The sequence below is a fragment of the Sesamum indicum genome, linkage group LG4 (assembly GCF_026168435.1).
Source record: "Sesamum indicum cultivar Baizhima isolate 11 linkage group LG4, ASM2616843v1, whole genome shotgun sequence".
Classification (NCBI taxonomy): Eukaryota; Viridiplantae; Streptophyta; class Magnoliopsida; order Lamiales; family Pedaliaceae; genus Sesamum; species Sesamum indicum.
Window position 1 is genome coordinate 14,428,943 of NC_142660.1, and position 27,173 is coordinate 14,456,115.

The 27,173-nt window shown below is 33.2% G+C and overlaps 3 protein-coding genes and 1 long non-coding RNA gene across 6 annotated transcripts; 3 read left to right on the forward strand and 1 right to left on the reverse strand.

The window, feature by feature from the left end:
• Window positions 1-865: 865 nt before the first annotated feature.
• On the forward strand, window positions 866-2,856 carry LOC105160669 (U6 snRNA phosphodiesterase-like protein). Of its 2 annotated transcripts, XM_020693127.2 has the most exons (7): window positions 866-1,107; window positions 1,179-1,274; window positions 1,366-1,615; window positions 1,705-1,801; window positions 2,194-2,259; window positions 2,357-2,533; window positions 2,639-2,856. In XM_020693127.2, exons 1-7 carry the CDS (start codon window positions 963-965, stop codon window positions 2,690-2,692), a joined length of 885 nt encoding a protein of 294 aa, XP_020548786.1. In that variant the 5' UTR covers window positions 866-962; the 3' UTR covers window positions 2,693-2,856. The 2 variants fall into 2 exon arrangements, with proteins under 2 accessions (XP_020548786.1, XP_011076452.1); XM_011078150.3 differs by lacking the exon at window positions 2,639-2,856 and having other exon boundaries at window positions 877-1,107; window positions 2,357-2,633.
• Window positions 2,857-4,110: 1,254 nt separating this feature from the next.
• On the forward strand, window positions 4,111-8,767 carry LOC105160670 (uncharacterized). 2 transcript variants are annotated; one of them, XR_002286897.2, is made up of 5 exons: window positions 4,111-4,400; window positions 4,607-4,806; window positions 5,088-5,170; window positions 5,302-5,379; window positions 8,429-8,767. It is a non-coding gene; the product is annotated as an uncharacterized LOC105160670 (long non-coding RNA). The 2 variants fall into 2 exon arrangements; XR_847711.3 differs by lacking the exon at window positions 5,302-5,379.
• Window positions 8,768-10,252: 1,485 nt separating this feature from the next.
• Window positions 10,253-15,769, forward strand: LOC105160753 (protein NRT1/ PTR FAMILY 5.5-like). The gene is made up of 5 exons (XM_011078230.2): window positions 10,253-10,256; window positions 10,356-10,382; window positions 10,501-10,721; window positions 14,274-14,791; window positions 14,968-15,769. Exons 1-5 carry the CDS (start codon window positions 10,253-10,255, stop codon window positions 15,767-15,769), a joined length of 1,572 nt encoding a protein of 523 aa, XP_011076532.2.
• A 2,740-nt stretch (window positions 15,770-18,509) lies between these two features.
• On the reverse strand, window positions 18,510-23,074 carry LOC105160671 (Mitochondrial import inner membrane translocase subunit Tim17/Tim22/Tim23 family protein). Its single transcript, XM_011078151.3, has 8 exons — window positions 22,686-23,074; window positions 21,495-21,634; window positions 21,183-21,282; window positions 20,978-21,076; window positions 20,397-20,744; window positions 19,789-19,881; window positions 19,501-19,707; window positions 18,510-19,148 (listed from the first exon to the last, which is right to left on the reverse strand). The coding sequence occupies exons 1-8, from the start codon at window positions 22,998-23,000 to the stop codon at window positions 18,885-18,887; spliced, it is 1,566 nt and encodes a 521-aa protein (XP_011076453.1). The 5' UTR covers window positions 23,001-23,074; the 3' UTR covers window positions 18,510-18,884.
• Between the last annotated feature and the right edge of the window lie 4,099 nt (window positions 23,075-27,173).

The following is a 27,173-nucleotide window of genomic DNA, read 5'->3' on the forward strand; positions in this document are numbered from 1 at the left end:
GCAGCCCATACGTGTAGGCCCACGATTCCACCAATTCAAACATACAGCATGGATTCCTCCATCTCACCCACATGCTCTCATCAACTTGCCACAAATTTTAGTTCCACCCGCATTTTTTCAGATTTAAATTAATTATATTACAAGTGTAATATATTTATTGTGTAATTAATATATTATTTAAAAAAATATCAATCATGTAATAAGTATAATATATTTATTATACAATTAATTTGATTTAATTAAATTTAATTTAAATCAAAAATTCCTTCAAACTTGAAGTTTAATTTCTTTGGTGAAAAATAAACAGTCATAATTTATATACAATCTCGAGGATATATATATATATATTTAGCAAAGGTCAACTTTCTTTCTCTCATTTTTTTTCAAGTCAAGCACACTTCCTAATTTTCCATTATTGCATCATTTCATAAATAAAAGTCATATTTGATAGTGTGTATTTATTTTGAAATAAATATTTTATATGGGGATTATGGTCGTTGATTCTAGTTATAAACAGATTTAAAAATAAATTTTTGAGATGAGCGAACTAATTTTTATATTAATACATTAAATATTGTTACTTTGAATTCATATTATCACTATTGGGGAAGTTAAATAATCGAAAAGACCAATATATATCAAAATTTACACATAATTTTTACAAGAAAAAGAAAATTAAAAGGGGGGTGGGGGTGGGGACAAAACTTATTGTACTTGTCACAAAATATAATATAATGTGCTGAAATATTATTTCCTCATACTAGGTATTATGTATTTGGCAAGTTAGATGTTAGAATACCTCAAGGGGGTAACTGCAAATAACCCTACAAAAAGGAGGTCCAATGTTGTATTTTACAAAATGAAGGGGGTCAAATGTTGATCAACAACAGTTTAAGGGGCATTTTGTGTTTTATTACTCATAATAAATCAAGGGAGATCAACGACGTATAATCAAGGGTGTAATGGATGCTCTCAGAGCATCGTACGGAGAGACTTCATCCGACTCCGACTCGGATCCTGGTCCGTTCCATGAACCCGGACCAGCCCAATCGCCCCCGCCTCTCCCTCCGCCTCCGCTGTCTCTTATTGAGCCCCCGAACTCGCTAGGTGATAGTTTCCCTGTTTCCTGTTTTCTTGCATACATGCGCTCCATGTGCTTGATGTTTTGCCTGTTACAGGTACGCCTGATTTGTTAATACAAAGACATAACCCCAACCGGGTCCGGAGCTTCCCTCACGTTGAGGGCAATTATGCTTTGCATGTTTACATCCCAGGTAATTTAACCTTCTTTGGTAAATTATAGCTGTTTCTGCTATTTATTTCATTTTCGTCAAATGAAAGATCATTTCTTGTTGTGGGTTTTAGTTACTATACCATCGACCCCAAGAAAGGAGGTAACCCTGTTTCTGAAAAGGGTTGCAACTGCAGTACCTGAACTTCATGTCGTTGATGTAGATATCCCGTTAAGTAATTTAATTAAAGATGAGCAGAAATTCGAGCAAGTCGTGTTGGGGAAGGAGTTCCATGTAAGTTTGGGAAGGACTGTTCCAATTCGGGTGCATCAAAGGGACTCGGTAGTGGCTATGCTTCGACAGAGGCTACAATCTCATAGGAGGTGTTCGTTGTTGGCAAATTAACAATTGTTTTGGAGTTATATTTTGAGCTTCTAGTTCAGTGATTATTGATGTTTTTGACATGGAATAGGTATTGGATTGATTTTAATAAGTGGGAAGTTTTCGTCAATGATGACCGTACACGTACATTTCTTTCAATGGAAGTTACTGCTGGAGGCTTAGCTGAGGTATGGTGGAATTATCATTGTTGATGTGCTAGTGTAGATTTACTTGCATTTCTTTCCAGTAATGTTCTTATAAGCAGGTATTCAAAATATTTGATGGGAGTCAATTTCTGAAAATGGGGGGGAATGTGTTTTTTGTTTTTGTAATGAGCTAATTCCAATGATGAATTGATGATACACCTAAGTCAGAAGGCGACTAAATGATGAACACAAGGTTCTTTCTTGTCTTCCGTCCAGAACAAAATTATATTAACGTAATTTGTATAACCAGTGTCATGTTATCCACTTGCATGTCCTCATTGGATTGCTAGTCTCTTACAAGAGCCAAGCCATCCTCTAAGACATTCTATCTGCTGCTAATGATGTGAAACTGACATCAATCTCTTCGGTTTTAGATAAAGAAGCAAATTGATGCTGTGAATGAAGTTTACAGGCTTCACAATCTTCCAGAATTTTATGAGGTACGAATCTCAAAGGTTGCTCAGAATTTCTCCCCTTCGAAGATCGAGGTACATTTTACATTGCAGAAATGGAGAATTTAACCTTTGATCTTGCCAGGATCCACGCCCACATATATCTCTAGCTTGGACAGTTGGTGATATTAGCAATTCCTTGAAGAAGGTGATTGGAGAGGAAATGAAGAGACATGTTGCTGTTGGAGGTTTATCACATAAACGCATTTTTACTTGCATTTTTGGTGGAATTTCATGTAAAATAGGTAACAAGACCTTTGAGGTATGCAAAGTTCAGGAAGAATGAGCTGTATCATAAATCATGTCGACCACTGTACAAATTCTTGATGCAATTCAATGCCAACACCGATACTCTTTCATCCTGCAGTGTTGTTTAGAAAGGAAAGAAAATGAGTTTGCGGCAGTTCCACAACCTGTTTGAAACCATTTCACAACTCATGAAGATTATCAGAGTTGCATTGAGATCGTGGAATATATTTTTCAAGTTATTGCAGCATTACAGTCCGCCCCCCCCCCCCCCCAACAGTAATTTGTTCTTGATTTCACCGAACTTTTATCTATGCAAGTTGTTCTCTCTTGCTTCAAGTACATTGGTTATCAAGAAGCATTATTGCGTTATATGGTTGCTACGTTTGATAAGTTGCCTGAACGGTTACATGATTTCACTTGTAAAGTTATCATGAGAACACTTCTTTAGTCCATGTAATAGTGAAAATTCCGACTTGGGAAGACAATACAGAAAAGACACCATTAGAGCAGGGTGCAATTCACAGAATAGTGCAATAAAATTCAGTTCCTGATTAAACCAGGTTATTCATAATACAATATTTTTCATTTTCAGCACGTGCATCTTGGATCTTATGTAAATTCTTTTTATTAATCGTACTTCAAATTTGTATCATATTAGAAAAGGTCAAATTTCCAAATTTACTTTCTTTTTTTCTTTTGGATAAAATTGCATAAGACCTCAGTGTTTTAAAAGTTTAACTGAAAATCATTCTATATAATTATGACAAATTTTAAGGAAAGTGGTTGTAATCAAATTCAAACTACTAAATTCTTGGTGAATTGTTCTATATTTGATGCGTACCATGTTTGAGCAAGCAATTTTTCTTTTACAATTTCTTCTCATGTGCAAGATCATGTACTGGACCTTCTCCATATAACTGTACTTTATTTGTGTTCAAGCAGAAATGAAGCGAGGGAGGAATCTGCGTCAGACTTTTTAATCGGGAAAAATACAATTTATTCTTGTGATATAAAATAATGCGTAAAAAATTTTCTGCAAAAATAAAATAATAAATTATTTTATATTTTAAAAAATAAAGTAAATTACCCCTTATTTAAAATTTTAATAAGGAGTAATTTGCTTCATTTTTTAAAATACAAGGGATAATTTGCTAATTCTTTTTTTACAAAGGTATTTGTTCATTTCACGTATCAAAAGAGTAAATTGCATTTAACCTTTTTTTTTTAATAAAAATGCACTTATTTTACCTACGTGTGTGGGTTATATGTGATTATATTATTAAATTATTTATAATTTAATTATATTTTGATTTAACACATGTTGGTCATATATTAATGTATTGACACGACAATGGTGCGGATTTTTTAATTGATATTATATGATACAATCTTCTGTTGATATAGCATTTTTTAATGTCTCTCTGTCTTTGCTAGATCTTAACAGGGATAAAATTTTATACAGGATTAATAAAAATATGGGATTTTTAACCTATTTGTTTAATATAGAGGTTCTTTGCATTTTCACGATAACACAGGGGCAAAAATGCAATTTACCCTCGAAATTATCATCTTGTTCACGGGTCTGTCACTTTCTCACCCTCAAACCACGGTGAAACCTAATCTTCCCAACTTTACCGTTGTGATTTCAAGAAAGAAAAGGAAAAAAAATGTTACCGTCGTCTTTCCCGCGCCGGCGCATATCTATATAAGAGGAACATTCAAGACCAGATTTTGAAAAATCAAAAATAGTGCAGAAGAAAAGCGAGAGGGCGCTCACATTGACATGCCCTTCTTCTTTAACAGCGGCGTTTGTCCACATCGTCTCAGACGTCCGCCCGCCTCCGCTGACTGCCCTCAGCCTCGATCTCTTCTTTCTTAAGGTATTTCTTGAGAGTCTGATATCAACTCATTGCAAAAAAGTTCTTTTAAGTTTCTTGAATTATGGGTGCTTGCATTGTGAACTTAACAGTATCTTGGTTAAAGGAAGTCTGTCTTCCCAACGGAAGATTTAATATGAGTGCTTTTCAATGTCACTGAATTCTGAAATTACACGGCCTTACTCTTTTTCTTTTTTGTCTTTTTGAAGGTCTCGGTTTGTTATTTCAAGGTTCTTGAATTTCAATAACTACATGGGTTCTTCATGGATTACGACTGTGGTCTTCGGACAAGTGTGTGGGACTTACATACAAGGATGCCGGTGTGGACATTGTTGCTGGTTCAGAACTTGTTAAGAGAATAGTCAAGATGGCTCTCTGAATTGGAGGTTTTGAAGGCTTTTCCCTTTGGGTATGGTTGTTTTTTCATATGATTATATTCTGTAGTGATCCTGTTGTCATTTTGATCGCTAGTGTCTTGAGGGATATTAATACATATTGCCTACACTCACAAACTGTTCAATTTTTTGGCAGTCTTGTTTTTCAGAGCTTCTTTCTTGAAGGCAGATTTGGCTTTGCTTATTCCACTTGCATTTTCTGTGTCTAGCCTTTCCTTTTTTCTTTTTGGCTCTGATTTCATTGGTCTTTTCCCATCTTATAATGTTATTTAATTGCATCCAAATGCTTTCACAGGGGATTCCTATAGAGATGGAGTGGGAACCAAACTTATGTTGGCTTTTGGGACTCGAATCCACGAGACTATTGGCATTGAATTGGTAATCTTTTGGTCTTTTACATGTTCTTTGTTAATAATGCATGCGTTAATCATTGTTCGAATCAGGTTTTCATGAGTGTTAATGATATAGTAACTCCTAGGGCAAAACCTTTATTTTTCCAAATCTGCCAGGAGAACCTGCAGGCTTTGGATTGGATTGTCATCTTCGTCTGCTGGCTGATCTTCCCTACCATTTGGTTGGGAAAGGATGTGAGTCTAGCAATGTTATAATTTGCATGAATGTTGTGTTTCAGAGAAGTTATTTACTAATATATTTGGCTGCAGTTGTTGATATATTTTGCTTGTGTGAATGTATTGGCCGTGATTTTCATTTTCCGTCCGTGTAAATTGCTGCCAATGATCCTTTTTATGTGGGACTTTGTTTCTGAAAATGTTTGGCTGCAGTTGTTAATATATGGGGCTAGGCTATACTAGAAGTATGATGATTTTTGTTAGTCACACCATGTCGATTATCTTACACAATCTAGCGTAAGACAGCTGCTTGAAGCTAATGGGACCCCACTTATATCTTCACTTAGATCAGCAACTATGAACCTACTTTAGGAACAGTAAGTAACACTTTGTTTTTCCTGCTATTATCTTTGTTGCCAATCAAGTTCACATATCTTCTTTCTTAATGCATATATGTGATTCACTGAATATGAGCTTGACTTTAAATATCTCACTTTCCTCTTTGGACTGTAATGAAACTTCGTAAACGAATTGATACTTGCTCAATTGATGGGCGAGCAAAATATCTTTTCTTAAGTGCATCAAGTGCGGTATCTGTTCTTATGCCTTTCAATTGGAGAGTGCTACAATGTTGTATCTATGTTTCTTCCATGTCTTAGTTCATAATTCTGTCTTGATACAAAGTACAGAGACAAACAACTGGTTGAATAGATGTCATATTTTCAATAGAGTCACACGGAATTGCTGTTGCAGTTGATTTAGCTAGCATCAATTCTTTTATTTGTAAGTTTTATCTGTTGAAAAAAGCAATATACTCTAAATTTGATGCAGGCAATGTCGTTACTGAAGTCTCGCTGAAACCCATATTTATTTGCAAGTTTTGTTTCTAGTTGCATTAAAATTGTGAAATTGTTCGATAGGTTTTGGGTCCCACAACCCATTGAATAGGTAAGGTGAGTATTTATTTATTGGTGAATTTCTATCCGTACATATAAAGTGAAATTTTAAGAGATTTCCAAATAAAAATTTTAAGATATTTGGTTTTTTTTAGCCGTAACACATATAGCGTTCAATTAGCAAAGGGCATCACCCTACCTGATACAACATTCTCCACATGCATTTATTTGATTCTACAAGTGAAGCATATCAGTTAGTATAGGTTTTTCATACTTGTTTATTAAAAGATTGAATGCTAGAGTTTGAATTTGGTTTGCCAGTTAGGTGCAAACTAGATAACCCTCATAACGATAAGAATTGTGTGGGAATTTGTTGACATTTTAGAACCTAATGGTAGCCTTACATATCTTCATATTCTTCTCTTCAAGTTTCTAATTGAAAAACAACCAATGGGACCTATCAATTCTTCTTTGCTGATTTTTCTCCTATATTTTGGAATCAAGAATAGTTGAGACCATTGATTTTATACTTTGTATGATTCAAACCTAAAATTTGCTGTTCTGATTTCTTTGGAAAGCCATGCTTTCTCCATTCTGGTTTGGAAAGGATGGCAGAAAGTATAGAGTTGAGACCTTAATGAGAGAACAAATATCTCATCTTTTTGTAAATTTATTTGTGGTTCATTTATTATGTTGGGTTTTCTTCATGAGCTGTCTTAAAACTTTTTGTTGTTAATACATTTGACATTTGTGTATGATTTACAAAAACCATGTTAGTTCATGTTATTAACATCTTATTTTTGAAGGTGTATTACAGAATAGTATGTTGGAACATCTATATTATACAATCATGAATTATTTTATTTGCGAACTTTGGGATTAAATGCTGCTATGCTAATGTGGAACAGTTGTTGAGATGCCAATTCAAAATATATTTTTCACGATTACTTGGTAAAACTTTTGTGAGTATTATGTACGTTCAATAGTTCATAAATGATTTTTAAGGAACAAAAAGTTTTGATAAGTTGAAATGTATTACTAGAAAATTGTTTCTTTCTTTTGCCCAAAAGAGTTGTTTTTCTTGTCAAGTGTTCTTTTGTTTTCACGTAAAGTTCTTAAAATAAATTTTTCTCTTTGACTCGAAGATTTGTTTTTCTTGTGGGGTGGTCTTCTTTAATTCTCAAAACCAGCTTGAATTGCAGTAATTTCTTTCAAATTATTCAAGATAAATTTACAGCGTTTAGAATATTTTTTGTATTTGATTATTCATGGGCATATATTCATTTAATTATTTTTTATAAATGCATGATAAGTCACGTTTTTGGATTTTCAAGGAAATCTGTATTTCCATAAAAAAGAATTGGATTCAAAACAGTTTTTGCAGATCTTTGGAACATTTTAAGCTGCATTAAGTTTTGTGTTTTTTAGCAAATTGCATTCACACCATCTTTGTTTAGACTTCCAAAAAAGTACACTATTTTTTAGCAAATTGCATCCATCACTATCTTTTATTTTGATAAATGATAAAAGTCTTTTAAGATATATATACAAGTGATTTTAACACAAATAATGAGATTGGCATCTCGACTGTTTTGCAATGCAGTATTTGATTTCTGAATTTCGTGTGATTGTGTAGTAATGATTTTTCTGATACACCTTCAAATGTTAGATGTCAATGATATGGACAAATATGGTGTTTTTGTAAAATTTGTAGAAAAATGCAAATGTATGACAAACAAAAAGTTTTGAGAAAGCAACATGAGGCCAAAAGCTAACGTAATGAACAGATCAAGAATAAATCTACAAAAACATTGGAGTATTATCTCTCATGTAGGCCTCAACTCCGAACTGCCTTGCGTCCGTCATGTTTAAAGTGGCCTTGGAATTCATAATCCTATTGCTTTCCCCATTAGAATGTTGAGAACGTGAAGGCTTAATAGAAATCAGTCCGAATTTTGGGTTTGAATTATGTAAAGGATAATAAAATGGTCTCAATATTTCTTGATTTTTAAATATGGGGAAAAATAATGGATGGGGACAAAGGTTGCTTTTTGGGTAGAAATGGCAGAGAGGATATAGGTTGTCCTATAGTTTACATGCCATTATGTGTTGCATACTTTTCTTATATGGTTGATTTTACTCAAGTTTTCTTCTTTGTTTTTGCTGTTAAGTTAGCGGTGAAGATGATCTCAATGCAAGAGTTTGCTTAAACAACACATTCGTGGATTTGTCGATATCAGCTGTCGCGTTCGAGTAATTCTAAATATGAACCTCATGGGTTCGGGAGGAAATTAGCAGCCGTGGATGTAAATCTTGCCTACTGTAAATAGAACCAAGCATGTTTGTAATACTTAGATCATAACCATATATTAAGAAAACCAGAAACAGGGAAAGTATGTTTGGTTCATGCCTATAAGTGATCCTATGTAGTTGTTTTCCTACTGTCTTGTTAGTGAATATTTGATGCGGTACCATGTTTTGAGCAAGCAATTTGTCTTTTTTCCTTTTTATTCTCATGTGCACTATTATACCTTCTCTATCTTTTTCTGTCTATTTTTTTTTTTCTTTTGAGAGGATCAAACTTCACTCGAATTATCTGGCTAACTCGCCACACATGACAACATCAAGTTCAAGTGGACAGCAGGATGAATCAAGTAAACGACGGAGTAGGAAACAGACTATATATCCAATAAAAAAATTAAATACAAAATAATATTTTGACACGATTAATTTGATAGAAGATATTTTGATTATAATTTACTGGGCATAGTAAAATTAAAAATAAATAACATGTGAATAATATATAAATATTAATCTAAACTTCAAATCCATTAAGTGTTTATTTCTATTGTGAAAATACATAAGAGCGCAAAACTCTGTCAAAAAAGAAAATTATTTGCCATTAATTCCTAATTTCTCTAAACTAATTAAAGAATGAACAGTATATTCTTAAAAATAAATAGGCAAATAACATTTCAACGTTGTTAATTTGCTAGGAAACAATTTAAATATTTCTTTTCTGAAAAATTGATTTACCTAGGAAAGTAAGATTTAAGATGAAATGCATATGAGTAAAATCTAAAATACTAATCCAAACTTCAAAATAAAAATAGCATTAGGTTATTTCAAATAAAAATCCTCAATTTTAATAAATTAGAAGTACCATTTAAAATTTTAAAATGAGTGAGTAGATTGGCTCGGGAACACGTGGCAAAAGTGTGAGGAGCAATAAATATATAATAATAAATTGTAATTCTACCAAGAGGTGTATCTTCGATGATTCCCAGTGTTCAAAATAACACATATGGATCATAAACAATAATAACCAATATGTAAAATCCGTACACATGAGACTATAAATAAAAACGAACAAACGGTACAAATAAAATAAATGACTGTTACCTTCTTTTGTTCTTTTCAACCAATAATAATAATTCCCAAAAAAAAAAAAAAAAACTTGACGAGGAATACAAGAATATCTTCTTTTGAATAAAAAATTTCCTCAAATTTGGAGTTCGATTTTTTCCTTGAGAAAAGACAGGTAAAGATTTATATGGAATCTCGGGAACATATAAATATTTTCTTTTTCTTTTAAATAGTTGTTTGGCCATGATTTTTAGTTGTGGAAAATAATTTTTTCATAGCGAAAAATTAGTCTTTTGCATCAATTTTACTTAACAATGATTAATAATATCTAGTTATCGACAATAGTTTTTAGCCATAACCATTAATATTATAGCCAATAGCAATATTTTTCTAGTACCTGCAAGTAGTCTTCGTCTATCCTCATGAGCTGACTTTGTTTAATTAATCATCAACTTGTCATTGTTTACACTGTGATCAAGATGTAGTATCGATTAAGAACACACACACATACGTGCAGCCCAGTTCCAGGATGTTTTAATTACTAGTCATCCCACAAAAGTAATGATCATCGTCTTAAGAAATATCAATCCAGTTTTCAGATCCAAGGGACCAGAAATCTTACACTTTATATGGGTACGTAGCATTGATCACCTCGTATTTGTTTTCAGCTCTTGTTTTTAATGTTTGGTAATATATCATGCTAACTGATCTGGTTGTCTGAACTCCATGCAGGTTGCCTTTTTGTGGGAATTAATTTTGGTAATTAATTGAGCAGAGATATACATTAGTTAATTTGTTCTTGGAGCAGTAGTTCATGTGTTTCTGCAGGTTTCAAACCCTAATTAGAATCCTGTTGTTCGATTGATGTACAATTCAGGTCTACTCTTCGTTGACATATTAGCTGGATACGTGATGCGGATGCTGGTGACGTACCTGACGGATGTGTGGAAACTGAGTTTGGTTCATGCTACAAGCATTGTCAACATCTGGGAGGGCGCTGCCAAGGCATTGCCTCTAGCAGTTGCTTTACTTTCTAATACTTTCTGGTTTATAGGCCGCGCCCGCGCCCTCATGCTGTGCAACCTTGCTTACGCCATTGTAAGTCGTTGCTTTATATTTTTCTAACAGCTTATAAGCTCACTCAAACATTCTCTTAATCGTCTCCTGTATCGTCTTTCTATTGTGGTTTGATTTTGTCAAAACTTAACATGCATGCATTAGGGGGAACATAACCACCAGTCATTGTGGTTTAGAAAAACAACATATTCAGTTTAGATGTCACTAGAAAATTGATTAATTCTTCAAAAATTGATTAATTCTTCAAAAAATGACGCGCCAGCAAAACGTAACTTAACGGATGACATGGCGCGTCATTTTTTGCTCAGTAATATTTGGACTAAATGTCACATAACTTATAATTATAGGACTAAAATTGTATTTTCATTTATTTTCATAATGCCATGTCAACAAAAGTGACTGAAAAAATTAAAAAGCGCCAAATTAATTAGGACACATGCAAGACATGTGATAATTTTCAATCAATTTAATTTTTTTTGGCGAGATTTGAACTAAATCTGCTTTTTTTTTTTTTTTTTTCTATCTAGCAATTATGGTGAGTTATTTATTAAAATAATATTAACCTTTTCTTTTTGCAACTATACCCCAAAACTGGGGTATAGTTGCAAGATTAAGGAGTGAATTATTTAAAAATTGTGAAAAAAAAGAAAAATTAAGAAAATAGCGTGAATTCAAAATGTTTAATAATTTGATTGTCACCCGGTGACAAAGTTAATAAGAAAAAAATTTAAGCTACCGTGGCCAGTGACAGGGGTGGCTCTTTTATTTATAAAAAAAAAAATTAATATTCAAGTATAAATGCATTGTGAATTTCAATTAATTATAATTCACATTGTAAATTCGAATTGCAATTAATAGTTGTGAATTGGGCCAAATTCACAAATTATTATTTTTTTATTTTTTATAAATTAATTAATTTTAAAAATACAATGAACCATACTGATAAGTTTGTGACAGTGTTGGAACCCTTTGATGAAACTCAAGGTCAAATTCAAAATTTAGAAAAAAATACAAGTAATTCTTGTGATACTATAAATTATCTTATATAAAAAATTAGCAATTTACTTTTATTTATTTTTTAAAATATAATAATAAATAAAGTAATTTATTTTATATTTAAAAAAAATATTTTATATTTAAAAAATAAATTATTTTATTTTAAAAAATACAAAGAGATAAATTGCTATTTTAAATATAATAAAGTAATTTATTTTATATTTAAAAAATAATTTATTTTAAATATAAAATAAATTATTTCATGAATTGTTGTATTCTAAAAAATAAAAAAATAATAAATTGCTAATTTTTTTATAAGATAATAATTTATACATTTATAGTATCACAAGAATTACTTGCATTTTTTTCTAAATTTTGAATCTGGCCTCGGGTTTCAATCGAATGATTCCAACACTGTCGTAAACTTATCAGTATGGTTCATTGTATTTTTTTAGAATTGTATAAAAAAATGTACACTATTACATTTGTATGTTTCATTGTATTTTTAAAATTAATATAATTTTAAAAATTAATTAAATATAATTAATTTATAAAAAATAAAAAATAATAATTTGTGATTTGGCCCAATTCACAAATATTAATTGCAATTAGAATTCACATGTGAATTGCAATTAATTGGAATTCACAATGCATTTATACTTGAATATTAAATTTTTTTTATATAAATAAAAGAGCCACCGCGTTCACTTACCTCGGTGGCTTAATTTTTTTTTTTTTATTAACTTTGTCGCCACGGTTGCTGACCAAGGTGACATTCAAATCATTAAATAATTTGAATTCACGCTATTTTCTTAATTTTTTTTTCACAAATTTTAAATAATTTTCCCTAAGGAGTGAATCGTTAGTTCCTCAACTTTTTTTTGGAAAATGTGTCCAAGTCGTGAGCAGCACTAATGACTTGGGCACATCTTTTTCTTTTTGGTAATCTATATTTATGTTATACTTAATAATAATATATACTAATTAATTAATAATTATTATTTTGAATTTTATAATATTTAAAATTATTTATAATTAAAAAATATTAATAAAAAATATATTGATCTTTAATTAATTTTTAACAACTTATAAAAATTAAAAATTACATAAAAATAAAAAAAATCTATTTAAGTATTGGCTTCATTATTTTGACGTCTACAATCCTGTCTTGGCATATTATTTTCATGCGATAGAGCTTGACTTTATTGCAATTGGATACGAATTTGTTGTCTTACCCATGCTTGTGGTCAGTCCATCTAATTAGAAATTCTGGTAGTTTGCCGTCGACCCAATAAATAGATGTGCGTAGAGTAGTGTCGTGGATCAATTGGGACGTTTCAAAATTTCAATTGATCAATGACACTACTTTACGAATATTTATATTATATTTAATAATATATTTACTAATTATAATCATATTTATGTATTTACTAAATAACTTTTAATTATATTATATTATGAATTTTTTATATAATATTTTAATAATAAAAAATATATTAATTGTTTTATTAATTTTTTAACAACGAATAAAATTGAAAAATACATATAAATAAAAAAGTATAAGAATTAAAATATTAAAAAATTGTAATTAATTATAAATTTTAATAATATCTGCCAGTCCAACAAGTATGTCGTTTGTCGTTGCCGTCGAGGCTTTCTTCTTTTCTTGAACCTCTGGTTCTTTTGGTTCGTTTTACTCTTAATCATCATAATGAAAATATTTTGTTATGACAAAGAATTTTAAGGGGTCATAACTTGTACTACTACTTATTGATGTGTGACAATTTGATAAATATTTTGAAATATGCCTCTAACATGATTCCGAATTTGATTTAGTCCTTCGTTCTTATCTAATCTATTATCACAACTTATTTGAATGTTTTTCATTTAGCATGAAGTAAACCGAAAATATGATAATTATGTAATCTTTATAAGAGTAGGAAAAACACATTTAAAATAAAGTATGCTTATTTGTTAGCGTACCACAATAATTAATAAAATTTAACATAAATAATAATTAACACGAATAATTAAAAACTATATATAAATGCCCAAGTCGTTAGTAGCGCTAATGACTTGAGCATTAAAAATAAAAAATAAATAAAAATAAAGGGGATGGGGTATAGTTACAGAATTTTTTAAATATTATTTTGATAAATGGGCTCCATTATAGCACGACGTACCTACTTATATATAATAAATAATTTTTCACATGTTAAAATATATTATAAATAAAAATAAAATATATAACCAATAAATCACATTTTAAAAAGAGAGAAATAAAAGAGTAATTACAGCTAACATCTCTAAAACTGTCTAATCAGGATAAAATTATCATATTTAAAAATTGGGTGCAATAGTGTTACTACTCGCAATTTATAAGTAGAGGGCTTTTTCGTTTTATATTAGTCTAGGAAATAGTTCTAGCTCAGTTGCAATTTTCAAATCGAACAGGATTGAAAGTGTCGCAGCCCCTCCAGTTAGCACACCAAAATCACATTTTTCCACCAAACATTAGACAAAGACACAGTAATTATATATTTCTAAGATTGATGAAACTTGAATGGTCATGTGAAGGGTTTGGGGTTGCTTGCATTGTCAACACCACCACTCCTTGGTCACTCCACGGGCACCTGCACTCATTACCAGCCAGAATGCATTGGCACGACACAAATGATCATGTTCTACACAGCCTTGCCTCTCATAGCTGTGGGAATGGCCAGCATTTCTTTCGTGTTTGCAGCTATCTCAGAAGTACTAGGAGAAGAACTGACGCAAGAAGATGTGTACAGATCTCATCCTCTCTTGCTATTTCCTAATTATATTGGTGGTGTTACTTTCTCCTACATCAAACCATGGTCTGTCAGATTCGGGATTCCAGCAATTTGCTGCGTTGTAATAACCATGTGTTACATGTCATTTTGCTGTCTGGATATGGCATTATTAACTTCCGGAGATTGGGTCGAAGAGAGCCCCCTCACAAAAGTCATCAGAGTCATTGTGGCTTCTGCTTCCAAAGTTTACCATAAACTTGATGGCGCGGAGCTTTATGAGAAGACAAATACTCCGTCCCTGCCTCGTACTCGCCAGCTCAGGTTGGTTTCGTTGTTCCCATTCCACTAGGACTCTTGTCTTTCTGCTCTCAACAGGTTAATTATAAGCACATTTCCGTTCTAATCGCCATCCGTCCCCATAAACGTATGTAAGATATTTCTTGTCTAACAGTTTAAACTTTTAAACGATGATTGATTTATATTGTATTGAGATGTAGATGCTTAGATAAGGCTGCCATCATATTGCCCAACAAGAGTCTCGACGAGCAAGAGAACGATAAATGGACACTGTGCACAGTCACAGAAGTAGAAGAAACCAAAGCAGCAATCCTCATAGCCCCTGTATGCTTGAGCTTCATAATCTGTGGGGTGGTCATTTCCGTCGGCAACAGTTTCTTCCTCGAGCAGGCAAATCACCTGAATCCCCAACTAGGAAAACTGAAAATTTCTTTCACTCTCCTACTTGTTTTATATGACATGGTCAAAGCTCCACTTTCCAAAATTAGGTTGCCCTTCCGGTTCGGCACTTCAGTGGCGATACTGTTCTCCGTGCTATGCTGCATAACAGCTGCCAAAGTTGAGAACAGGAGGTTACACGCCATTGCAACACATAATTTGCTTGACAGGCCTGATGACAGGGTTCCTATGACCCTGTTTTGGATGGTGCCTCAGTATGTTCTGCTAGCTGTGGTCGACTCATTTCTGGAACAAAATGTTAAGCTCTTCTTTCAACGTATGATCCCAACCTCGTCGTTGTTGTATCTTAGCTTATTCACTCGAGCAGTGACTGGAATTGGAATCATGGGCGGGGTTCTCTCAATTTTTGTGGTTGGTGAGTTGAGTGAGAGAGGAGGGAAATTGAATTGGTTTCAGTTTACGTTGAATAGGAGTCGTCTGGACAAGTATTACTGGACGCTGGCCGCGTTGAGTGCTGCAAGTCTTGGTTTCTATATTTTGTTGTCCTCCTGTTACAAAGAACCACAGACGGAAGCAGAGGCAGAGGCATCCTCAAGGACGTGATATATTTGTGTGCCTTCATTACAATTCAACATTCCATTCCATTAGGAGCTTACTAGCTAGGTGTTTTTACATTGTGAATGAAATTTTATGGACTATTTTCGTTTATTGACTGTCGTTCTAGACTCCTTAAGCAATCCTACTGGATCTTTTAGTACCACATTAGTATTTCAATGTAACAGGCTGGATGATCCTATGCGCTGATATAGGTAGACACAATATCTAGAAGGATCAGTGTCTCCATCTAAACAAAAACCTTTTAGTATTCTATGTAGAGTCGAAACACGGCCTAAGGATATCATTCGATCTGAGGTTGAATCCAGACAAAAAGAGCAGAGTGGATAAATTACCTACCTCTATAGTCGCCACAAACAGTTAAAGTCAATTAATACATCTCTTAATCTACTGAAAGGGTTCAAATTCTAACAAGATATGAGAATTGCGATTATTTACTTGGCATATGCTTTAGCTACAAGAATAACAATTTGGGAAACAATCAATTCAATAATTCTAAGCAGAGGTCAATATTGATTGATGGCCGCTGCTGTAAGAGAAGGAACAGAAATACGAACTAGTCCTCCTTTTGGTTATGGCATCATGCACAGACCTCATTTGCCTGCAAAACAAATCTGATATAAATGAATGTATTGAAGTCCAACTGTACGTTGGCTGAGCAATGGAAAAAGATGCTCAGAGTCCATGTATTGAATCAAGGTTGTATTTTTCAGACGATGAAGTTTCATTCTCTTGGTTGTCCTGCACCTGCAGCATTTTCATGGCATCCAGAGTTTGTAGATATGTGTAAGAAGCACTTCGATTTGATGAAGGGCCTAGATTGCTAATTCTGCTTGCAAGGAAGCGGCGAATAGTTTCTCCTCTTCCCACAAAAATGCATGTGCTTAGCTGTGAGAGGATTTCCCATCCATATAAAGAAGAAACCAATTTTGTGAAGACGGGGTGTTAATGGTGGAAGGGGTAATATGGAACAAAGGGGCCACGCCTCAGCATTCTTGATACCTGGAAGCAAATGGTGGATCAGCTTTAGACGAAGCTACTGTAAGTCCCTTGAAGCTCTATCAGACGCTGGCATGGCAGGCTTGCCTGTCAGTGTGCATGGGTGCCAACATGGTGTGGCACTCGAGCTGGTTAAGTGTTGAACAAGTTTAAGGTAGGCGGTTCATTGTATTAGAGTGACGATTGGCCATGCAGGGGTGTGAGCAACAATACATCGGTGTTGTGGCCTTGTTCTATAGTTGTGAATGATTGTGGGTGTGCGTGGATAGGGGCTTTGCACGAAAGGTTGAGGGAGTTGGCTAAATGGTACGCGTGTTGAGTGAAGATAACACTTGAGTTGCAACAAAGAGAGGTGTCGCCCACACAGGCAGCATGCATTTGCAGTAAGACCGGATGTCATGCACACAGGTAGCACACGACATACAAAAGGCAGGAAGTTTCCTTGTTTCTATTCCATGTGAATTTCTGTCGTTTTCGGTGTTATATGATCGTATTCAACAATTTAAACTTTTCAATGAGTTGATCGTTTGATAATACTGATACTAGCATGCTACTGTACTGAAATGCAGATGCTTAGACAAGGCAGCCATCATATTGCCTGACAAGAGCAGGGAGGAACAAGAGAAGAATAGTTGGACACTGTGTACAGTCACAGAAGTAGAAGAAACCAAAACTGCAATCCTCATATTCCCTCTATGTTTGAGCTTCATAATTTGTGGGCTGGTCATTTCCGTCAGCAACAGCTACTTCCTTGAGCAGGCAAATCACCTGAATCCCAAATTAGGAAAACTGAAAGTTCCGTTCCTTTTCCTACTTGTTTTTATACGACGTAGTAAAAAGTCTATCTCCAAAATCAAATGGTCGTCCTTCCGGGTTGGCACGTCGGTGACTATAATATTTTCTCCGTGCTACGCTGCATAACAGCTGCCAAAGTCGAGAACCGGAGGTTGCACACCATTACAACCCACGATTTGCTTGGCAGGCCGAATGACAGGATTCCTATGTCCCTGTTCTGGATGGTGCCGCAGTATGTTTCGCTGGCGGTGGTCAACTCGTTTTCTGGAACAAATGTTAAGCTCTTCTTTCAACGTATGATCCCACACTCATCGTTGTTGTATCTCAGTTTATTCACTAGAGCAGTGACTGGGATTGGAATCATGGGCAGGGTTCTCTCAGTTTTTGTGGTTGGTATGTTGAGTGAGAGAGGGAAATTAAATTGGTTTCAGTTTACTTTGAATAGGAGTCGTCTGGACAAGTATTATTGGACGCTGGCTGTGTTGAGTGCTGCAAGTCTTGTTTTCTACATTGTTGTCCTCCTTTTATAAAGAACGACAGACAGAGGAAGAGGCATCCTCAGAAACTACGAGATATATGTCTGTACCTTCATTACAATTCAATATTCTATTCAATTCTGATATATCTATTGTTTACTAGGTGCTTTTACTTTCTGAAATGAGGTTTACGGACTATTTTTGTATCGATGGTCATTCTAGTCTCTTCATACAGTCCTAACTAGTCCTTTTAGTACAACACAAGTATTTCAATGTAACAGGCCGCATGATCCTAATTGCTGATATATCATGTGTGAGAAAGTCGGACAATATTTGTAAGGGTCAGTGTCTCCATCTAAACTAAAATCTTAGTATTCTTTGCAGAGTCGAAACATGGCCTAATGATACCAGTCAATCCGAGGTTGGATCCAGATGCAGTGTTAAACAAACGAGCAGAGTGAATAAATTACCTCTATAGCCTGCCTCAAACACTTTGATTTAAAGTCAGTTAAGATCTCTCTCAATCTACTGAAAGAGTTCAAATTTTAACAAGATATGAGAATTGCAATTATTTACATGCCATATGCCTATCCTGACTTTTCCTTCAGCTTTAGCTATAGGAATAACAATCTGGGAAACAATCTTCAATAATTCTAAGAAGAGGCTGATATTCATTGATGAGCAATGTTGTAAGAGAAGGAACAAAAATACCATCGAGTCTTCCTCTGGTTATCACAGCATGGACTGATCTCATTTGCCTGGAAAACAAATCTAAAATAAATGAACATAATGAAGTCCAACGGTACCTTGGCTGAGCAATGGAAAAAAGATGCTCAGAGTCCAGGTATTGATTCAAGATTGTATTTTTCAGACGATGAAGTTTCATTCTCTCGGTTGTCCTGCACCTGCGGCTTTTTCATGGCATCCAGAGTTTGTAGATACGTGTAAGAAGCAGTTCGATTTGATGAAGGGCCTGGATTGCTAATTCTGCTGGCAAGGAAACGACGAATAAGGCCCCTGAGGAATGGAGCCATAGTATCGGGTTCGTGTTCTAAGTAATACATGACTCCACCCATACATGCGCAGAACAATGCCACCTGCAAAAGTTCAGACCAATAATTAATTATAGAAAAGTTTTGAACTTGGACTTGAAAACCTTCCACCCATGTGCTTGAATAATTAGCCATTTAATTAATCACTGACTAAACAAAGGTGTAAAACAACAACAATATAGCACCAAAGAAAAGTTTATCGTCTTCCATTCTTTAAGCAAAAATCCATGTGCTCAGCCTCTTTATGCCAAATGCTTATCAATAAATAATACTGTCATAATTGAGAGGATTGACATTCATGCACAGGGGAAACCAATTTTGTGGAGACAGGTGTGTTAATGGTGGAAGAAGTAAGTTGGAGCAGAGGGACTGTATATATTACCAGAGAAGAACATACCTCAGCATTCTTGATATCTGGAAGCAAATGGCGATTCACCAAAATATACCATAAAGAATCTCCAGCTCGTGGAAGAACATATAAGGCCAATTCCCCACGTCTGGCTTTCTTCTCCAACAGTACAGAGAGGGCAGATATCCCTCCTGCAATCCAATATACAAGCTTGTGGTCATTCACTGCCACTTTCCTGTGCAAACATATTACTCCCTTTTATTCCAGGGAAACTCAATCAGTATGGTTATGATGATGAATTTAGATGTATATTGATGTGGCAGAAGGAAAAATTACCTGAAAGATACCCACAAAAGCAGACAAGAATGTAGTTGAACGAACAGCGCCTGTAACAGCATGCCAACAGGTGCGAACTGGAGCATCCATGAACTGCAAAAATAGAGGAAAACATAAAGATCAAACCACTAGAATTCCAGTTATAATTCATTAGCATAAAGTAGAATACTAGAATCCAACCCATGGAGATATATGATTTGTCACGATCACAGAATTAGCTAGTCATGCCTTGCATGTTGAGCTCTAAAAACAGAATGATTCATGTAAAAATTTTCCAAAAGATAATCAGATAATATGAAAGAACTTTTGGAGGTCTATTAATTTGATAGTGATATTATCTTATGAAATGAGCATGAAAAAGATTAAGGCTCAGGCCAGCAAAAATTCAATGTTTTCTCATACTGGAGTCATAGACTTTTGTCCGATGAATCAGATATTAATGAAATAAAAGATATAGAGTGTAAATTGGCATTCTAAAATCTATCTTTAGGTTACCCAAATAAAGCAAAATTTGAATACATACTTTTATCTACTTCTGCAATTTGTTAAAAATGAATGCCTCAAAAAGTGGTAAGGTATTATTGCCCAATAACTTATAGACCATATACCTTTTGCAGACGCAGAACAACGAACGGAACAAATGTCAAAGAGAAGTACAGAGGAAATGTTTTCCTGAAGGTAGCCGTCGCGGCATTTGCATTGTGAACTAAGCATGAGTTTGTTTCAGGGTGAATAATAGAACATGGAATAATATCAGGAAACTCTTCCAACTTCACAGTGTTGGATCCCCTGCTCTTGGACAAGTAAGCAGAGAGTGAGGCGACATCTACTGGAGAACCTCTACAGCAATCCCTCACAGCTTTATACACAGGTGCAGCGACTGGCCCAGTTTTCTGAATGAAATCTTGATATGATTTTGGCAAGCTCTCAGGGCGCATAACAAAAGAATACATAACCTGATAAGTTCTTATAATTAGACAACCAAGGAACTTATAAATGTATCACAAATAAAACACAAAGCAAAGCAACTGGTGAGGCATACATGATTTTCTTAACTACAAGTTCCATATCATAAGAATAAGATAGCAGGTTCTTCCAAGTAGACATCAACTTTACCAAAGATTACAAGATCTCTGACAATAATGATATGGCCGAATTGGCAAGTCGGACTTTCTGCATGTAAGATTACCTGTGCACAAGCTATTGCAAAGAGTAGAGTATCCCCATGACTCCAATGACTTCCCCAGAGGTGGAATTTGTTTTTGGATTTAGCAGAGTTATATGCACACTGAATGAATTATTAAATATTAGATATGTGGAACAAACAGAAACATTCCTAGTACAGCACAGAGAATGTAGAAAAGCTAGGAAAATGAAAGATGAGGTACTTGTACCTGAGCAACCCTAGCCAAAAGATACAAAGCCAGTGTGCGCCTTCGGCTGGGATCATCTAATGCTAAAATAGATAAGCCTGAGATTGCACCAGCTAAAATCCTGTCCCATCATTCTTTTAACAAGGTCATATATATGGAATTGTTGAAATTATGCAATAAAATCAATATCAAGGAAACTATACTAGATAAAAACACAAAACCTAGTTAAGAATAACAAATATACTGTTAAAAACACAACATAAAGATGTGGATAACATAAACAAACTTGTAAAATTGAAACTAAAAGTAAATGCTCATTAGTTGTTGACTCACGCATTTACTGGAGTCTCTTTCTTTCTCAACTTTCTCAACAAACACCTCAAAGCATGGTAAGAACCAGTGAATCCCCCGAAAAGCAAACCAATTCGGCATGCTTCCTCTCTTACTATAAGGTCCTTCTCTGATACAAGTTGCTGCCATCAAATGGATAGTCCTCTATAAGATAAGAAAACTCTTGGAAGATATATCTTCTATTAAATCATGGAACACCAAATTCACACACAGATAAAAATGGATGAGGATGACAGGCAGGGTGGTTTTGTTATTAAGACAACATATCTGCTGAAGTTAATTTATAAGGTTGCCGTATACAGAGTCCATGTCCAAGATCTACTTCTCCATTCTCAAGAAGGACCATGCTGGAGAGCTTCAATATTAACATTCGCCCTCCACTTCCATTTTCCCCCATTATCAAAAGAAAATTTTAAAGTTCTAAAACTATTCAGTAGCAAATTACCAATTGTTCCTAGACATGAGAGCGTAAAATTAAAACAAGAAAGAAATAATGACTTCGGCACATCCTTCAATTTGTAACTTATAACAATTGTATGCTGATTTTGGAACTCCCCGGTGACTATATGAGAATGTAACTGACTCCAGCATATCCTTCAAAATGGAATTTCACAAGAGATCAAAGGTGAAACACTACTTTGAAGTCAGAAAGATGATCGAGTTCAAGTTTTGTCAATTCAACGATGCAATATAAAGAGCTTCTAGGATTAAAATCTCTTTTAAGGTGCCAAGGGCTGATGCAGGCAGATAGACGTTCCACAATACAAACATAGTCGCAAGTCAGTAGGACAAAACCCATGACAAAGTAACCGTCAACCTGAAACAAAAATCCCAACAAAAACAAAACAGTAATTTTCATCACTAGTGCTTCAATTTCTTTTTTTACTAATTTTACCTTTAAGCCTTCATAATCCCCCAAACTGGACCCTAAAACCTTTCCAAATTCACTGATGAAGACATGACATTCATGATAGAGTGCAATACTTTCATCACACCTGACATATCTAATATAACTAGATAGAAATATTTCACACAAACTGAAATATCATTGCCACCTTAGCGTATCAATATCCACTAAATTGACAGTTTAAAACCAAAAGCTCCATCACGATCTCAATTTCCTCCCCAACAAAAGAACAAAGCTACACATAAGGATATCAAATATCGTCACACCTTGATATCAAGGAGAGAGGAATAGGACTTGAGGCGAGCAAGCTTAAAGGCGCGGAGGAGAATTCCGATGCCAACGCGAATACCGTAAGAAAGCAGAAAGCTCTGACATAGGTTTCCGACGGCATTGGCAACGCAGGACTCTTCGGCGTGATCGCACGGAGGATGGAGATTTTCCGGTGAACCCCTCTGCCGGCGCTGTAACTCCTCTATGGCCTCCTTCAGGCGCTGTTCAGCCTCCCTTAGACGTCGCTCCGCTGCTTCCGCTGCCGATGCGGCGTCGGATGGCCGTTTCTGCGGCGTCGCAGAGGTGCGCATTTTAGTGTAAGATAGAGGGGTTTCAGCATCTGACACTTCCTTTGTTGGTTTTGTGCACAGTATGGGAATTAATAAATTAATATTTTTTTTTTAACAAATTCAAGTTATGGGAATTCGGGCCAAAAGATCTCCCGTCCTGAATTGTGTCAACGGGTTAGAGTTCCCAAACGGCTTTACTTTCTCACCAAAATGATAATCTAAAAATAATAATAATAATAATAATCACGCTCTCCACCCCTAAATTTAATATAATTATATATATTTTTATAATTTAAAAATTATGTTTGACATACCTTATGTTTGTTTTTATTTAATAAATAAGTCCGCTCATTAGTCTCACTGAATTTGTTGATATTAATAAAAAATTGAATGAAAGTTGATTTTTGTTCTTGATTGACTTATTATTAACTTATTAAAGATAAAATTATTTTTTTTCGAACCAAACTATCCTTATACGTATAATTATACTAAATCTTATGAAAGGAAAGTGTTATTGTTAAAAAAAAAAAAAATGTTGTTTTTGCTGCAAGCTTTGGTGGCACTAATATTGACTTGTTAGCTTGGGAGGACAAGAAAAACCCAAACGTACATTTTTCTGCTCAGGCGTGTTGCTTTGAGGACCCTGTCCAGTTTGTGTCTTGCTCTAACTGAATTCTCCAACCTCTGCTATGCACACAAAGTGTTCGAGCAAATTCTCCATCCAAATCTTCACTCCTAGGTATGGGTGGCAATAAAATCGGGTTTCCAGGGGCACTGACCCAGACCAGTCCCAAATGGGATGGGTTTAGGTCCAAAAAATAGAGATTGGAGAGCAGTGGGTCCTAAAAATTAGGACTTGCATAGAATTACAAATCTATGAATAATTCTTGCATTGTGTTCAGTTGAATTATATATATGGGAATCGTGCTACTGTATGTGCCGCACTTGAATTTGTGTGCGCATTAATTTTAAATTTAAAAAATTAATTGTATTCTAAAAAATATAAGTATTAATTAGATAAATAAAAATATAAAAATTGACGAAATTTATGAGAAATTATTGGAAAAAATAAGAGAAGAAAAATATGCATGAAAGTTGCGAAGAAAGTGAAAAAAAAAATAAAGATTAATAAAATAATTTAAAAAGTAAGAATTACATACCAAAAAATTATATAGATCGAAATGATGCTTTTCAATTATACATAATAGATTTACAGGGTATTTATGTGACTTTATAAATTTTTCAATATTATGTTTGACTTAACGAATTTAAAATCAAATAATAAATACTCTAATTTTTTTTGGGTAAATTTTTAAATTTTATGTTGAATTGTTTTTGTGACATTATGAAAGTTTTAAATTCACTTATTGTTGAGCCAAAGTCTTTTTTTTTTTAAAAAAAAAAATCAAAGTCTTTCCATCCAATATAGCATAAAATATCTTGTAAAAAATTGTTTAGGAGTTTATAAAATTTTGAAGAGCAGTTGATAAGTTTTTGAAATAATGAATTTTATGATTCAGAATAAAACATTATTGGTTTATTAATTGCTTTAGAAAAATGTAGTCCCTAACTTATTTTAAAATTTAAACAAATTCATTCATTTTGCTCATATTCATTATAAAATTATTATTAATAACATCTTATAAGTTTTAAATATATTTTATCAGATTTATCAGCTTATAATTTTTTCTAGAATACATTTGGATTGATGGATTTGAAATTACGAATTTCAAATCAGAAGTAAAAAAAAAATTCAGATTCTTTTTTTAAATAATCCTAAATTCAAAAGATTTCAAAATATCCCACTCTAAATTTGAAATATATTTTGTTAAATATTTATAAATTTTAAATTATTCTCGTATGAAATCATTTGATACTGTCAATAATTATTAAATTATAAATATTAATAAAATAACAAATCGGAACATATTTAAACAGGACAGTGATAATAATAGGACCCCAATTCATGACCTCATACTTGTGGACTAATGGAATTTCACCCTTAATTGCTAGTCAAGATCCCATAAATAAATCTTTATTATAAAAGATTTACATAATACTCACAAACCTATATCTATATTATAATACTATTAATTTATTAAGTATGTTGGTCTTAAGGTAATTAAGTGTGATTGATGAATATGCATTGATTAAAATACTCTCAAATATATTTATTTTTCTCACAAATAAACTCTCATTGATTAGTTGATTTTATCAATAGTTTCTATTCAAGATCATTTAAAGTTACGATACTTTAGCAGTTTTCATACGTTATTCATTTTAGGGTAAGTTGCAGTCATCAAATATTTTTTAGATTTGGCATAATTATAAATATATTCTTATTGTTTGAAAATTATAAATAGCCTCTAATGTAATGTCCGTCTAACAAGGACCCTATTCTGTTAGCTCCCATTAGATTTTGTTTCAATTTTTATGATAAAATGATCAAAATATCATTTTGAATTATAAATTAAAATTTTATATATTTTTTAAAATTTATTAAGATATGTTTATGGACTAATATTCCTTATGGATTATTTATTTTACCCATCTTCAAATTATTTTTTATAATTTTTTCAAATATATATATATATTTTAAAATATTTTAGTAAGGGTAAAATAGTAATATCTATTTGAAGGGGGTCTTTGTAATTTTTTAAATAACAAGAAGTATTTATAATTATGTCAAACTTCATGGGAGGCAGCCGTAATATACCCTTCATTTTATCATAATCATCTTTTCCTAAATTAAGCAATTATAATAAAAATTTAAATTATGCAAACATATTAAATATGCTAGCACCACTAATATCAAGAAATGCTTTAGCCCCCTACAATTTTCCAAATGTTTGTAGTCATTTTCGTTTCATGGCCCCAAACTATTTAATTTAATGGGTTTTCAAATGTAATCCAAATTTCTCCCTCTTGAAACATTAAAAACCATCGATTTTTTAATTTATACTATACTCGTACTTATACCCTATCCTATAAAATACCCATTAAATTTTATATAATTATACCCAAAAAAATTAACTTGAGTTTGAGTTTTACCTATTTAAAATCAGTTTGTTCTCCTATAATTGTTTTAAAAAATAAAAGTTCTTAAATTTTAAATTTACATGCAAATCAAATAATGTATGTTTCTAAATTAACTTTTTGGTGAATTTTTATGACCCGATCAATAAAAATAAAACTAATTAACTAAAAATTTCAATAGGTGCAAATTAATCATCATTGAGATGTAAATAATGAACTTGATTCTATTCAAATGATGGACCGCTAGGTATTAATAAAATTTTAAATAAGAATCTTAAATTGATGGACCAATAATTATATTAATTGATTGTGAAATCGAGATAATTTCAAGAACAAGAATAAAGAGGTAAGAGTTAGTAAAAATAAATAAAATTAAGTCTAATATATCTAACTTTAATTTAAATAATTATCATTTGAATTTGAATTTTCATTCAAATTTGATTTGATGAGTTTTTAATAATTTGAGTTCAAGTATACATTATTTATTTCATATATTACTCAATTTTAATTAAATTTTTTTTTTCATCCGTATTTTTATTTCTTAAACTGTCAAGTTAAGATTTACTTAATTTGATCATAAAATTAATATTGAATAATTACGGAATCAATATGAAAAATTCTAACATATTTGGTCAAAAATTCAATACATAATCAATACGAATAATAAGTAATGACATGATTATATAATATTTAATTTTTTTAAAGTATTAAATAAATTTAGTGCCGAAGACTCATAGGCAGTTGCTTGGTTAAGGGAACCCACCGAAGCCGTAGCAAAAGCGAGTCTTAATAGGGCAATTGTTACTGCTTATAGATTCGAACCTAGGTGATCTATCCATGACCAGGATGAAGCTTGGGTGAAACTAAGTGGAGGTCCGAACCGACTGATGTTGAACAATCAGCGGATGAGTTGTGGTTAGGGGTGAAATGCCACTCGAACCCAGAGCTAGCTGGTTCTCCTCCAAATGGGTTGAGGTGCAGCAGTTGACTGGACATTTAAGGGCAAAGCACTGTTTCGATGTGGGCCGCGAGAGTAATTGATTTACTAAAAATTTACGAATTCAATAATTTTAAATTAATCGATAAATGAACATTTTTGGGTATTGGATTATATCGATACACATGGGTATTTTAGGGTATTAAGCCATTACCCATGCC